The 15,695-nt window shown below is 46.2% G+C and overlaps 1 protein-coding gene across 1 annotated transcript in view; it reads left to right on the forward strand.

Moving 5' to 3' along the window:
* The window catches only part of LOC130362012 (transmembrane channel-like protein 1), a 143,160-nt gene that overhangs the window by 120,772 nt on the left and 6,693 nt on the right, over positions 1 to 15,695 (forward strand). The window contains exon 14 of the mRNA XM_056565882.1: positions 373 to 440. Coding sequence (XP_056421857.1) covers positions 373 to 440 — 68 coding nt within the window. The remainder of the gene's footprint in view (positions 1 to 372; positions 441 to 15,695) is intronic.

Genomic DNA, 15,695 nt, shown 5'->3' on the forward strand with positions numbered 1-15,695 from the left:
AATTAAATGAAAAGAACATACTGCCGGTACTAATACATGGTATGAACAGATGACCAATCATATAAATACACATTGGGGGAGATTTATCAAAACGAGTGCAGAGATAAAGTTTCCCAGTTGCCCATAGCAATCAATCAGATCGCTTCTTTCATTTTTGCAGAGGCCTTGTTAGAAATGAAAGAAGTGATCTGATTGGTTGCCATGGGCAACTGGGCAACTTTTCCTCTGGACAGGTTTTGATAAATTTCCCCCATTGTTTACATGTATATTGACAATGCTCACGTGTGTTTTCATACGTTCAAATGCTTTCTTGTTAGAATCAAGTACTGAACTCTAGCATTCATGCAGAATACTTCTTATTTTTATTTGCAGCCATCATACTGTGAATTTGATATCAGTGGTAATGTGCTGGGATTGATTTTCAACCAAGGAATGATTTGGTAAGTACATACTATTACAATTATTGCTCATAACTATGTTAATCTGAAAAATCCGAATTTGTTACGAACTTCAGGAAAAATTTGATTTGCAATGAATGCGAATATAGCCGCGATTTGATCACGCGAATCGCTTCATTAAACTCCATTTAGTGTAGTCCAGGCTCCAGGGCATCTAAAATGGTGCATTCACATAAGAGGAAATGGGGCAAGGAATCCTGGGAAGGCGGGAAAAGGGTCGGCGGGATAACCCTGAATCACATGCAGCATGCAACCTATCAGCAGCCAGCCACCCCTGTGATGTCACAGTCGTATATAATCGGCAGCCATCTTGTGGCCTGTCACTTCAGCCTTTATTGCAGAGAGAGAGAGAGAGAGGGGGGGACAGACAGCAGTGTGTGTTGCACAGAAAAGCACTTTTACAGCAGAGATTCACCTCCCAGTCACATCAGCATTCTATTGCAGAGAGGGACAGAGAGCAGTGTGTTGCACAGAAAAGCTTTTTTACAGCAGCGATTCACCTCAAGTCCAAATCCAACCTAGAAGCACTGATAGGGAAGGGAGTGAGATTGAGAGAGAGAGTGAAATTTAGGGTGTAGTACACAGCAACTGTGCACTGCAGCACTGGTGTGTACAACAATTGAAAAGCTAATACCAGCCAGCCAGTTAGGGTGAGCAGAGCACTAAAAACATATTGTCCTCTATTAAGTGTAACCTGTGTGTGCCATTTTGTTCCTGTTAAAGTCTTAAGGGCCTAGATACTGTGAAAGGCCAAGCTAAATTACTCACCCGCAGGTGTTTTAGACAAATATTGTTTTAAGCGTACTGGAGCGCATTGTCCTCCCCTCATAAATGCATACAAGTGCATACCACATACGTACATCTAAGTGGTGTACTATTTTGTTCCTGTTAAAGTCTTAAGGGCCTACATACTGTGAAAGGCCAGCCAAAAGTACACACCTGCTGGTGTTGTAGATAAATACTGTTTTAAGCGTAGTGGAGCGTATTGTACTCCCCTCATATATGCACTAAGTATGGCAGGCAGAGAAGTGCTAGGACATGCACAAAGGAGTGGCAGAGGCCTGAATTCATCAGGCAGAGGTTGCAGACTAGGGGTGAGTGGCAGCAGGAGTCGCAGTGAGAGGACTGAGCACACGGTATCAGCTAGCGGTCGTGTCTCGACCAGCAACCCATCTGCCATCATCGATTGGTTAACACGGTCATCCCATTCATCACAAGTGACATCTGACACCCCCAGTCAACAGTCAGTGGGTTCCTCAGACACAACCGTCAGTTGGCATGGCCCAGAAGCAGTCCCTGTCCTCCCATTGCCTCTGTCCTATGCTGTTCCCTCCCCCACAGAAGTATCTTATGCTGTGGGTTCAGCTCCACTATTTAGAGAGGACGATCTACTAGAGGATAGTCCCCTGTCCAGCCAAGATGGGGAGGAGACATTCCATGCTTCCTCCACTAGGCGGGCAAGTAGTGATGAGGAGAGTGGTGTTGCGAGCGTTCAGGCTCCTGAAGCAGACACTGTTGAGGAACCTGAGGAGGACATCAGTGACGTGCAGACACAACTCGATAATGATGAAGCCGATCGCACTTGGGAGCAGGTGCAGAAGGGGCTTCATCATCATCAGGAGAAGAGGGTTGTAGGTTGCCCGTGAGGCAGCAGCTGAGCCAGCAAGGTGGTAGCATGGTTGGCAGTCAGCATGGTGGCTGAAGTGGAAAGTCTGGAGCCAAATGTGGCCAGGGTAGACCCCCTGCTTTGCGGCAGCCTACCTTCCTGGGAGGTAGTGGAACAGGGGCTCTTGGAGTTGGCGGCGGTAGCAGTCAATCAGTGCGGACTGTTGGTGGGAAAATAAGTTACTCTGCAGTGTGGCAGTTTTTCATCAAGCATCCAGAGGACGTTAACCCAATGTTGGTACCAGGGCCCTGTGTCAACATATGCAGCATCACCATAAAGTGGCCTGGGAGAATGGTGGCTCTGATGTGGTGGTCCAGCCTGCTGCATCACCCAGTGGCATCCCACTTCCTCTTTCAGCCAGCCAAAGCTCCACCACCTCAGCAGAAAGGAGCTGTGTGTCATACCCATCTTCTGTCGCTCCAGATGCTCCTGCTCCTCCTACCTCGAGTCAGTCATTCCACCAGCAATCCATCGGCGAAGCCATGTCCAAGAGACACCAGTATGCGCCCACTCATCCAACGGCGTAGAAGATGAATGTGCTCCTGTCCAAGCCACAACAGCATATTGGAAAGGAGATGCTGCTTCCGCCTCCACGCTCTCAGGCTGTGGGTCCTATGACAGTGTGCGACTCCGCCTCCTCATCCTCCACCGTGTCCTCAGCCTCTACTGGACGGACAAGTCTCAGTGCCCCTCCGGCATACCATGTGTGCAGGGCACGGCAGTGTCACGCTGTTCTTCACATGGTTTGCCTTGGTGTCTGGAGTCACACAGGGGAGGAACTGCTAAAATTCATTCATCAAGAAATCGAATCATGGCTTACTCGAAAACTGGAAATGGGAACCATGGTGACCGACAACGGGAAGAACATCTTGTCTGCGCTGCGACAAGGAAGCCTGAGACATTCGCCCTGTATTTCACACTGTATAATCTGGTTGTCAAGCGGTTCCTGAAGTGTTCCCCCCATCTGCAAGACATCATAACAATGGGAAGGAAACTTTGCATGCACTTCAGCCACTCGTACACCGCAAAGCACACCCTCCTTGAACTGCAGCGTCAGAACGGTAGTCCCCCCCAACATAGTCTGATTTGCGGCGTTGCCACACGTTGGAATTCCACCTTCTATATGTTGAACAGACTATACAAACAGAGAAAAGCAATCACTGATTTCTTGATGATCCAAGTGGATAGGGGTACTCCCCTGTGTAACTTTAATGTCAACCAGTGGCAGCTCATACGTGACCCCTGCTGTTTGTTCAGGCCCTTTGAGGAAGCCACATTATTAGTCAGTCACCAGGATTACGGGATGAACAATGTAATTCCACTGCTTCATCTACTACAACACATGTTGAAACAATGGCTGGTCAGGGAACTGGAGATGTGGTGCCTACATCTCATGACCACATGAGCCCTGTGGGGGCTGAACTGGAGCAGGAAGAGGGGGAGGGGAACAGTGGAGCACAGTTAAGGTGTTACGCCTAGCGCTCCGGGCCCCCGCTCCTCCCCGGAGCGCTCACGGCGTCTTTCCACCTGCAGCTCCCCGGTCAGTCCCGCTGACCGGGAGCGCTGCTCTGTCATGGCCGTTGGGGATGCGATTCGCACAGCGGGACGCGCCCGCTCGCGAATCGCATCCCAGGTCACTTACCCGTTCCTGTCCCCTGCTGTCATGTGCTGGCGCGCGCGGCTCCGCTCTCTAGGGCGCGCGCGCGCCAGCTCCCTGAGACTTAAAGGGCCAGTGCACCAATGATTGGTGCCTGGCCCAATTAGCTTAATTGGCTTCCACCTGGTCCCTGACTATATCTAACCTCCTCCCATGCACTTCCTTGCCGGATCTTGTTGCCCTTGTGCCTAGTGAAAGCGTTTTGTGTGTTTAAAGCCTGTGTACCAGAACTTCTGCTATCTCCCCTGACTACGAACCTTGCCGCCTGCCCCCGACCTTCTGCTACGTCCGACTTTGCTTCTGCCTACTCCCTTGTACCTCGCCTATCTTCAGCAGTCAGAGAGGTGACCCGTTGCTAGTGGATACGACCTGGTCACTACCGCCGCAGCAAGACCATCCCGCTTTGCGGCGGGCTCTGGTGAAAACCAGTAGTGGCTTAGAACCGGTCCACTAGCGCGGTCCTCGCCATCCCTCTCTGACACAGAGGATCCACTACCTGCCAGCCGGCATCGTGACATAAGGTTTGCGAGATGGGTTGTTTTTCTAGTCATCTGACAGGAGAGGAGGAGCAGGAGCAGCTAGAGGAGCTAAAGGGTTATGAGGAAGGCGAGACAGAGCACCCAGACACTCCATGGCAGTATGCAGTGGAGATGGAGGCAGGGAGTCCCACTGAGTCACTTGCACAAATGGCACGATGCATGCTCATTTGGTTGCGTAGGGACTGCTGCATTGTCACCATTCGGCAGCTGGATGACATCTGGCTCTCCACCTTATTGGACCCTCGCTACCGGCACAAAATGGGGGCCTTTTTTACACCCTCTGAGAGGGAGGACAAACTGACCTACTACAGAGACATCTTATGTAGTCAGTTGGCCAATGCCTATCTGCACCATCGTCCATCCTCTCGCAGGTCTTACTTTGGGGGCCCTCTGTGCTCACCTGCCATGGCTGCTGGGGAGGGGTTTGGGTGGCAGGAGCAGTACCAGCTTCATCATCAGCAGCCCGAGTCTACAGTCGCTGATGAGTAGCTTTCTTCACCTGCATAGTGAAGCCACTCATCAGCAGGTAGACCTGGAGCAGGACCTTAACCAGCAGGTGGTGGCATACCTTGACATCAACATGCCAACACACCTTGAAGATCTGCTGGACTTCTGGGCAGCCAAACTTGATTTGTGGCCGCAACTAGCAGAGTTTGCCCTGGAATAGCTGTCCTGCCCGGTCAGTAGTGTGCCATCAGAGCGGGTGTTTAGTTCGGCAGGGGCCATAGTAACCCCAAGGAGAACTTATCTGTCCACGAAAAATGTGGAGGGACTGACCTTTGTGAAAATGAATCAGGCATGGATAAGCCAGCATTTCCACCCACCAACGTCTGATCCATCAGAGTGGATTGACTATGGTGCCACACCAACACTTCACAAATATGGATAGTGCTAAACATATTTAAGGCGCTGCTCCCCAGTTACAGACTTGCCTCCGCATCAGACCACAAGTGAGTAATGAGGATATGCAATACGTAAAAAATAAGTTTTAATAATATTCTTAGGATAAAACTAAAACATGTGTACCCAATTATTTTTTTTAAATCAAACAAAAGGAAAGGTGTGCAAAAAACACCATGTGCCACCTATACCAAGTATTGATGTGATGCAAAGACCTCTAAGAGGTGGAAGGGAACAACGTATGGTCCATTGTAACTGGTGGGGGTAAAAACTTCCCCTGTAAGGCCCTATTCTCACATTATTAATTCCCTTCTTGGCAAGTGTTACTTGCCCTAAATACAGGGGGCCCCACACAGGAAGCTCTCCCTATGTTCCCCTACTAACACTGCCATTACCCAGGGTTTTTAGGTAGAAATATAGAGAGAGTTTCCTGTGTGGGGTTGCCCTTTTAGAATGAGTAACACTTGCAAGAAGGGAATTAATAGGGCGAGAATAGGTCCATACAGGGGAAGTTTTTACCCCCACCTGCTACAATGGACAATGCATTGTTCCCTTCCACCTTTTCGAGGAAAGTGTTACTCATCTTAAAAAGGGCAGCCCCACACAGGAACCAATTCCTATTTCCACCTAAAAACCCTGGGAAATGTCAGTGTTTGTAGGTGGAAATAGGGAGAGGTTCCTGTGTTGGGCCACCCTTTTTAGTGCGAGTAACACTTGCCAAGAAGAGAATTAATAATGCGAGAGTAGGGCCCTACAGGGGAAGTTTTTACCCCCACCGGTTACAATGGACCATATATTGTTCCCTTCCACATTTTACAGGTCTTTGCATCACATCAATACTTGGTGTTTTTTTGCACACCTTTCCTTTTATTTCATAAGAAAATATTTTTTGGGTCCATATATTTTATCCTAAGCATTAGAAATGAGCGAATTGAAGCTGATGGACATGAATTTGTTACGAATTTCATGAAATATTAGATTCGCAACAAATGTGAATATTGTTGCGATTCTTTCACGCAAATCGCTTCATTAAACTCCATTTACTGTGGTCCAGGCTCCAGGGCATCTAAAATAGCGGATCCACATGTCAGTACATAGGGCAAGGAACACTGGGAAGGCGGAAAGGGAAGTAGGCGGGATGACCCCGAGTCACATGCAGGATGAAGCCTATCAGCAGCCAGACACCGCTGTCATGTCACAGAGCTATAAATTCGGCAACCATTATTGGCTCGTCATATCATTCAGTACACTGCATACAGATAGGACAGACATCTCTGTGTGTGTGTGTTACACAGAAAAGCTCATTCCAGCAGCATTTCACATCCTAGTCACATCAGCATTCTGGCGGACAGAGAGCAGTTTCTTTTTCGCTGAAAAGTATTTTTACTGCAGCCATAAATCTCCCAGTTACTTTCTTCAGCAGTGTATTACAGAGAGGGGCAGAAATCTGTATGTTGCCTCAAACATTTCAACAAGCTGCCTCAACTTCATAAACCTTAGCAGAGGAGGCAGGAATAATTTATCAGCGCCATACTGTGTCTTTGTTCCACAACAAATCATCTGCTGGTTATACTAGTCTGTAGACGATATAATGCCCAGCAGTCTATTCCTAATAGTTTTTGACAGTGTAGTTTTGTGTTTAGTACACAGCTTTTTTCGTACTGCAGCACTGTTATGTTCTGCTGGTGTTGTGCAAAAATACTTTTTCTTTTTTTCTTTCCAAATTAAATTTTTATTGAAAGTTTTCATACAGGTAAGAAAAAGTGAAAACATGACAAATTAAACATTGTCCAGTATAACCAGGTATGTAGAGGAACAGTTGCATAGGCTGGGCATATAACAAGATGGTGGAAGTCGGATCTCCGAGAGCTCGCCAGTTCGATGAAGTGAAGCAAAGACGTAGAACTGGACACTCTCGAGGTGGCACATATATTGGAGATGGTCCACCAGTAGTGGGTAGGCAACTGAGATAATGTAAAAACATAACAATACCAAACCAGTAAGACGACGAGGGTAGGAAGGAGAGATGAAAGGGAAACAGGAAAACATGAGAAAGAAGACAGTGAGGGGGGGGGGGGGTAAGGGAAGTGAAGGTAAAGAAGGAGAACGGGGGAGAAGGTCAAGGAGGGTAGGGAGTGAAGAGGAGCGGAGGAAAGGAGGGAGAAGACAGAAAGCAGATCCAAACGAGAGGGAAGGGGTTACCTCGCGAGCGTGGGTGAAGTCCGACCTCCACAGCATTTAAACATTCTTGGCAATGGTTGGGAAGAGTAGGTGAGTTGTAGTGAAGCGTGTGTAACAGTAGAGCACGGTGAGAGAAGGGGGGGGATCTATAGTGTAAAGAATGTGGGGATCTATGGTATGAGATGGAGGGAAGTAAAGGATGGGGACTTCTGTAAAGATGTCCACGGATACCATGTTGCGTGGAAGTGTGAATGGGTATCATGCACGTCTGCTGTGAGTTCCTCCATTCTGTGAATATGGGAGACTTCACAGAGCCAAGATGTCACGGTGGGAGGTTGGGTGGATTTCCACAGTCGTGGGATTATTGTCCGTGCCGCTATGAGTAGAAAAGCGATTAGTCTGTTCGTAGTATTAGGTATCGATGAGGGGCGTATCGAAAGAAGGACAACCTCTGGTGAGAGATCTAGACGTATTGATGTGATATGCTCAATCATGTCTTATACTTTACTCCAGAAATCAAGAAGGGGAGGCAAGTTAGCCAGGTGTGTAGCATGCTACCCTTATCTGAGGCACAGAGCCAGCATACGTCTGAGACTCCAGGATAAAAGGTCGCCAGTAGAGTGGGGACCCTATACCATCTCGTCAATATTTTATAGTTAGTTTCTTGCGCTTTGCTAGATAGGGAAAATTTATGACAGTTCCTCACGGCTTTGCGCCAGTCCTTCAGTGATGTGGGTTTCCAAATCCTTTTCCCAACCCAATCTGAAGGGGAGAGGTTTTGTAGTGAATTCATCAATGAGGAGGTTATAGAGAAAGCTGAGAGTGTGGAATAGGGCAAATACTTTTTTTTTAAGCGAACTGTACTGAATTTTTCTGCCCTCATAAGAGCATACCACATACGTACATCTAAGTAGTGTACTATTTTGTACCTGCTAATCTGTCAAGGGCTTTACTAAAATAAGTTTTTTTTTAAGTGTACTGTACCGCATTTTTCTGCCCTCATAAGTTTATCATCAAGCATCCGGAGCAGGTTCACATAGCCACATGCAAGATAGTCGGCAGAAGGAGAAGGCGTGGCCAGGGTCCCAATGTTGACACCACGGCCCTGCGTCAACATATGCTTCGCCACCATAAAGAGGCCTGGGAGAACCGTGGCTCCGATGTGGTGGTCCAGCCTGCTGCATCAACCAGTGGCACGCCGCACCCTCTTTCAGTAAACCAAGGTTGAAGGGAGCTGTGTGTCATACGAAGAGTGCTGTGTGTCATACCCTCCTTCTGTCTCTCCAGATGCTCCTGCTCTTCCTACTTTTATTCTGCCATTCCACCAACAGTCCATCGGCGAAGCCATGTCCAAGAGACAACAGTATGCGCCCATTCATCCAATGGCGCAGAAGCTGAATGTGCTCCTGTCCAATTGGCTGGTGCTGCAGTCCCTCCCTTTTCAAGTGGTGGACTCTGGACCTTTCAGAAAACTGATGGCTTGTGCCAAGCCTAGAGTGTAGAGTGCCTAGACATCATTTCTTTGCAAAGAAGGCAGTACCAGCCCTGCACCATTTTGTGGAAGAGAAGGTAGTCCAGTCCTTGAGCCTGTCAGTGTGTACCAAAGTGCACGACAGCGCCGACGTCTGGAGCTGCGGTAAAGAAACCGGTTTTGCAGAGGCGCTGCACAATTGTAGCCATGAAGAGAAGACTTGAGCAGCACAGGACAAAATAACTTTTATTGATAGAATTCGGGACAACGCGTTTTGGCATACCCTAATGCTTTCCTCAGGTTCACTTATAGTTCTAAAAAAAAGACACATACATATCTATATATGTATACACATACACACATTTGGGAAATTATTTACTGGGGGCATAAAAGGTGAATATCCCTTGGATGCCGGGGAGTAGATGGTAATCACAATGTGGTACATACAATGTGGTTGGTTCAAGGGGTATGGGTAAAATGTGTATATATATATATATATATATATATATATATATATATATACACATACATATATATATATATATATATATATATATATAAAAAAAACAACAAAAAACGTGGTCTCAAATGGCTGGAGGTGCTCAACCCCAAATGCGGTTGTGCATTTATACTGGGGGAGCAGATCCTGCCCTTGTAGTCCGTTGCTAGGGGCGATCCCCAGCATAAAAATGCATACAATGGAGGATGCCTGCAGCGGACTACAAGTGCCACAATAGAATCCTACACCAGATAAACGGTGTGGATGTGTAACAATTAGAATACAATACAGGAATATGGGTGCACTACTGTGGTAGATGTAAACAATACATTGGCTATCCCTCAACACTGATGTTAAAATTGAGACATTCGCCAGTGTATCCTTATATGAAGGACACACCAGAGCCCGCACACCAACGCCAAGGTTTCTCAAATTGGTGCGAGACCTAACGCTAGTCCTACCTGTGCTTGATAAACAGAACAGGGGCCAGTGGGCAATTACGGCAGCATTCGGCTGACTAATAACTTCCTTCCAGATACCCTCCAGTGTTACTGAGCACACATGCAATGGGAGGAGGGAGGCAAGCTGCAAGCCCCACCTGAGTTGGCTATTATGGGTGCCTGGCCTCACAGGTGCTACCTTAATGCTGCCTGGTAGATATTCAAGGCGCATTAATGTTGGAGTTTACACACCTCAAATTTAAAATTTAAACAAACAACAAAAAACGTGGTCTCAAATGGCTGGAGGTGCTCAACCCCAAATGCGGTTGTGCATTTATACTGGGGGAGCAGATCCTGCCCTTGTAGTCCGTTGCTAGGGGCGATCCCCAGCATAAAAATGCATACAATGGAGGATGCCTGCAGCGGACTACAAGTGCAACAATAGAATCCTACACCAGATAAACGGTGTGGATGTGTAACAATTAGAATACAATACAGGAATATGGGTGCACTACTGTGGTAGATGTAAACAATACATTGGCTATCCCTCAACACTGATGTTAAAATTGAGACATTCGCCAGTGTATCCTTATATGAAGGACACACCAGAGCCCGCACACCAACGCCAAGGTTTCTCAAATTGGTGCGAGACCTAACGCTAGTCCTACCTGTGCTTGATAAACAGAACAGGGGCCAGTGGGCAATTACGGCAGCATTCGGCTGACTCACAACTTCCTTCCAGATACCCTCCAGTGTTACTGAGCACACATGCAATGGGTGGAGGGAGGCAAGCTGCAAGCCCCACCTGAGTTGGCTATTATGGGTGCCTGGCCTCACAGGTGCTACCTTAATGCTTCCTGGTAGATATTCAAGGCGCATTAATGTTGGAGTTTACACACCTCCAAATTTAAAATTTAAACAAACAACAAAAAACGTGGTCTCAAATGGCTGGAGGTGCTCATTCCCAAATGCGGTTGTGCATTTATACTGGGGGAGCAGATCCTGCCCTTGTAGTCCGTTGCTAGGGGCGATCCCCAGCATAAAAATGCATACAATGGAGGATGCCTGCAGCGGACTACAAGTGCCACAATAGAATCCTACACCAGATAAACGGTGTGGATGTGTAACAATTAGAATACAATACAGGAATATGGGTGCACTACTGTGGTAGATGTAAACAATACATTGGCTATCCCTCAACACTGATGTTAAAATTGAGACATTCGCCAGTGTATCCTTATATGAAGGACACACCAGAGCCCGCACACCAACGTTTCTCAAATTGGTGCGAGACCTAACGCTAGTCCTACCTGTGCTTGATAAACAGAACAGGGGCCAGTGGGCAATTACGGCAGCATTCGGCTGACTCACAACTTCCTTCCAGATACCCTCCAGTGTTACTGAGCACACATGCAATGGGAGGAGGGAGGCAAGCTGCAAGCCCCACCTGAGTTGGCTATTATGGGTGCCTGGCCTCACAGGTGCTACCTTAATGCTGCCTGGTAGATATTCAAGGCGCATTAATGTTGGAGTTTACACACCTCCAAATTTAAAATTTAAACAAACAACAAAAAACGTGGTCTCAAATGGCTGGAGGTGCTCAACCCCAAATGCGGTTGTGCATTTATACTGGGGGAGCAGATCCTGCCCTTGTAGTCCGTTGCTAGGGGCGATCCCCAGCATAAAAATGCATACAATGGAGGATGCCTGCAGCGGACTACAAGTGCCACAATAGAATCCTACACCAGATAAACGGTGTGGATGTGTAACAATTAGAATACAATACAGGAATATGGGTGCACTACTGTGGTTGTAGATGTTTTTTGTTGTTTGTTTAAATTTTAAATTTGGAGGTGTGTAAACTCCAACATTAATGCGCCTTGAATATCTACCAGGCAGCATTAAGGTAGCACCTGTGAGGCCAGGCACCCATAATTGCCAACTCAGGTGGGGATTGCAGCTTGCCTCCCTCCTCCCATTGCATGTGTGCTCAGTAACACTGGAGGGTATCTAGAAGGAAGTTGTGAGTCAGCCGAATGCTGCCGTAATTGCCCACTGGCCCCTGTTCTGTTTATCAAGCACAGGTAGGACTAGCGTTAGGTCTCGCACCAATTTGAGAAACCTTGGCGTTGGTGTGCGGACTCTGGTGTGTCCTTCATATAAGGATACACTGGCGAATGTCTCAATTTTAACATCAGTGTTGAGGGATAGCCAATGTATTGTTTACACCTACCACAGTAGTGCACCCATATTCCTGTATTGTATATATATATATACGCACACATATATACACACACATATACATATAGATATCCACACTTTGATGGTCACCATCAGCCCCACCATTACCGAGTCTAGCTTGTCCCGGATGAACTGGAACACCCGAGTGAGTCCATTAGAGGCGGCAAAGTCCTGTCGACCCAGTTACATGTCCCAGCCTCGGAAACAGCCCTACAGGTGAGATTGGGATGGCAAATATCCAGGCTGAAGAAGTCTACCAGTGATAATTCTGCCATCTGTCACTTACTTTGCTTTGTAAAGTACTTTTGTTGTTACAGGTTATGCAACGTTCAAGAAGTGCCTGACGAACTTGTCAAGAAGTTTATTTGTAACCATATACGCATGTGCCCAGCTTTTAGCTGTGATTCTTTACTGAGAACTCAGAACATACCAGAATTGCGGATCGGTACTAGAAAAACATGTATCTACTGTCAGAGTAATATATTTTCATTTATATATTTGCAGAAGTGAATGCACATGTTGGTGTACTATAATGTTTATGGTGTGGTGTAATAAAATGTAAATAATGTGTTTTTACGAAAATGTTTAAGTGTACAGTGTCTTTTGTTCATGGCAATTTATATAGAAGGTGTCCAGACCAGATCAGTAGAAGCGTAGCCATTACCTCACCGCCATGATAACTACCAGCTAGGTATACGAAATAATGGTGGTGCTGTGTACAAAGTTGTCAGTATAACACATAGTCTAATTCAGTCAGCTTACATAATGTATTATATAAGCTAGTCAAATGCCTAGTTAGGACTGCATCTAACATGTACATTTCCAGTCCATAATTCACCTAACATTTTTCCTGTCCATGTGTACAGGGTACTCTCCCGGCCAGAGAGTTCCCCTGAAAAAATATATAAAGCACGTAGAGCAACAGAGTTTCTGTATATAAAGGTAAACTGGTATGTTATATAAAAACATGTACAGTGTTCTGGGGAGAAGTTGTCAGTGCCGAGGGGCCCAAGTAGCTAAGGCATTGGGTAGAGAGCCTCAGGCTGCCTGATCCGACTCAAGTATTTTAAATGAAAAATGTGTAGTTATAAGGCTAATGAATCCCACATGTTTATGAAAGGAACATGTATGGACGTTTTCACAAAAATGCTCCATGGACTCGTATCAGTTCTTTTTATTCAGACCTGTAAAGGACATTTGACAATGATTTCACAGGAACTGTCAGTCTAGGCCCCAGTGGCCACTTCCAGTCATCCGCCCTCCAGGACAGGGCGCCGAGGATGGCTGTGTTTTAAGAGGGGGAGTTTGTGGTGGCCCAGTACAGGAGTTGTTACACTGTACCCTTGCTGCCCTGTCAGGCAACCTCCCTGCAATGTCTCCTGGGCCCCCCTGCATCTGTTCTACTGTAATTGTATATTATCTCCTATGTTATGTATATAAGAATGTTGTATCTTAAAGAAAGGTTAAGATGTGATCACCAGTTGTCATGTGAGTTGTCATGGGATTGTTACCCAGGAGGTATCAGTGACCAGATGACTTAAGGGTGACCAATAGGACCCCACCAGAGTCTCCCCCATAAAAGCCCTGGGAGAAGTCTCTTCTCTCTCTTATTTCCTGAGTTTTTGCTGAGGTGCAGTCGAGTCTAAGAGTGTGTCTGGAGTCATAGGAGGCCTCAAGTTAAGTCTGCAGCCACAAGCTACAAGGCTACAAGTAAGCTAAAGTCCCAGCTTAGTCTGTCTCAAGTCAAGTCAAGTCAGTCACTGTCATCTATTGTCAAGTCAACGTGGCCTGCACTAAATTGTCTACAACCACTGCAAGTACCAGCAAACCCTTAAGGTCTCTGAAGTCACTGGTCATCTCCGTGGGCCTGGATACACTGTATCGACTGTTCCATCTGTCACTCAGTAAAGCTACTGTTGTCCGTAGCATCAGAGTCATTATTGCCCTGTGCCTAGCCCAAGATCCAGAGGTATACTTACTGTTGGTATTGAGGATAAACCACGCCCTGGGGTCACGAATACAAGGGGTTAATGCCATCTGCCCTGCATCAGACCCCATACCACATGGACATATCACTGGTTCTATAACCAAATCAATTTGACACCAAGCTGAGTACCTGGAATGAAGACAAGAAACCAGTGTGGAATTCCTGTGTGAAATCATCTTATGGCAACACAGTCTCAGGACCAATCATTACCATCTTATTCTGTAGCCTTTGAGAGCAGTGACATGAGGTCAATGGAATGCATGTAGTTGAAAGTCTGACTCTAGGCTTAGATGGGCCATCCAATTTCACTTACAGTACCAAATGGATCACTATGCGCTATTCATGTGGATGATCTGTCCATGCACTGGTTTACCTTGATGCACCTTTTGTTGCCATTTCAGTTTGTCTCCCAATCACTGGGACACACAATCTTGAACAGTGCAGATATCTCAGCATAGTGATCTGCCAGAGTCATAAACCTGTTCAAGGATTCTGACTCTCTTAGTTTGTGAAATGGACGTGTCGATAATGGACTTGTCTATAATGGATGTGTCGAAGAACAGGAGGCATCCTATAATCACACTGTATTGACTTGATCTGATTTGTGAGGTTTCATGTAACTAAAAACATTTGATTCCAATCTGGCTTTTATACCATTGAAGCCCTCCCATATGCTATAGATTGGAGCTAGGTGCTTGAAAATGTGATCATTTAGATCCTAACAACCCCTGCTACAGCTTGTGCTTCTTGTTACTGCAGCTTTAATGTTGAGGAGTGTACATCAGGTGCTATATATAAAAAAAAAAATTTAACATGAGAGCCTATAGGCGACATATTCCATTGCCTGTTTATACAGTGATATGTATAATGGCTTTCTGTCATAGGTGTACATTCCTCCCAAAGTGTATGTATCTCAAAAGTCAGGTTTTCAGTAAATAAACTGTTACTCACTACTCTGTGTGATATTGGTTTAATAAACAGGTGGGGCCTCATGGACATGCGCAGGGAGGAGAGGAGATGGCGAGCCCCGGGTGAAATCCTTTAGCAGGTCGGACTCCCTCAGTCACACATTTTGTATGCCAACCAGGTGTCTCAGCGAGACTTAGGTACCTGAATCAGGGAGCCACTACACATATATTAGATGACATTATAGGAGCAGACCTGAGAAGGGCATCTATATCAATATTTTACCTGGCATTTAGGAACAGATTCCGTAATCTTCGTTTTGTTTCCACAAGGTCCCTTGAGTGCCAAAATGCTGATTTCTTTTTGAGCTTTGGCTAGGTGTTGCTGATTTTCCTCGTCTAAACTCATGGGGGTCATATTCAAAACTCTTGGCCTAAAAAAATGTTGTGTTTCACACAAAAAGTTTCCATCAGATATTTAAAGTGTTTTAAATGAGAATAATCCATGGATTACACTAGTCATGGCAGTTTTTCAAAAGTGGCCATGGTTATGTAAAAAAAATATTTTCACGTTATCACGTTTTACATAATATTTTTTTTAAGTGGTGAGAGTTTATTTTAAGTTTTTTTTTTCCTTCCTTTTTTTTTGAGGGGGGTGGGGGGTGGGGTGGGAGTGTTATTTGACCCCACCAGGACCAAGGAAGTAAGGTACGCCCTTGTGTCCTGGTACTTTAGGATAAAGCGCTTACCT

This window comes from Hyla sarda, chromosome 1 (assembly GCF_029499605.1).
Source record: "Hyla sarda isolate aHylSar1 chromosome 1, aHylSar1.hap1, whole genome shotgun sequence".
Taxonomy (NCBI): Eukaryota; Metazoa; Chordata; class Amphibia; order Anura; family Hylidae; genus Hyla; species Hyla sarda.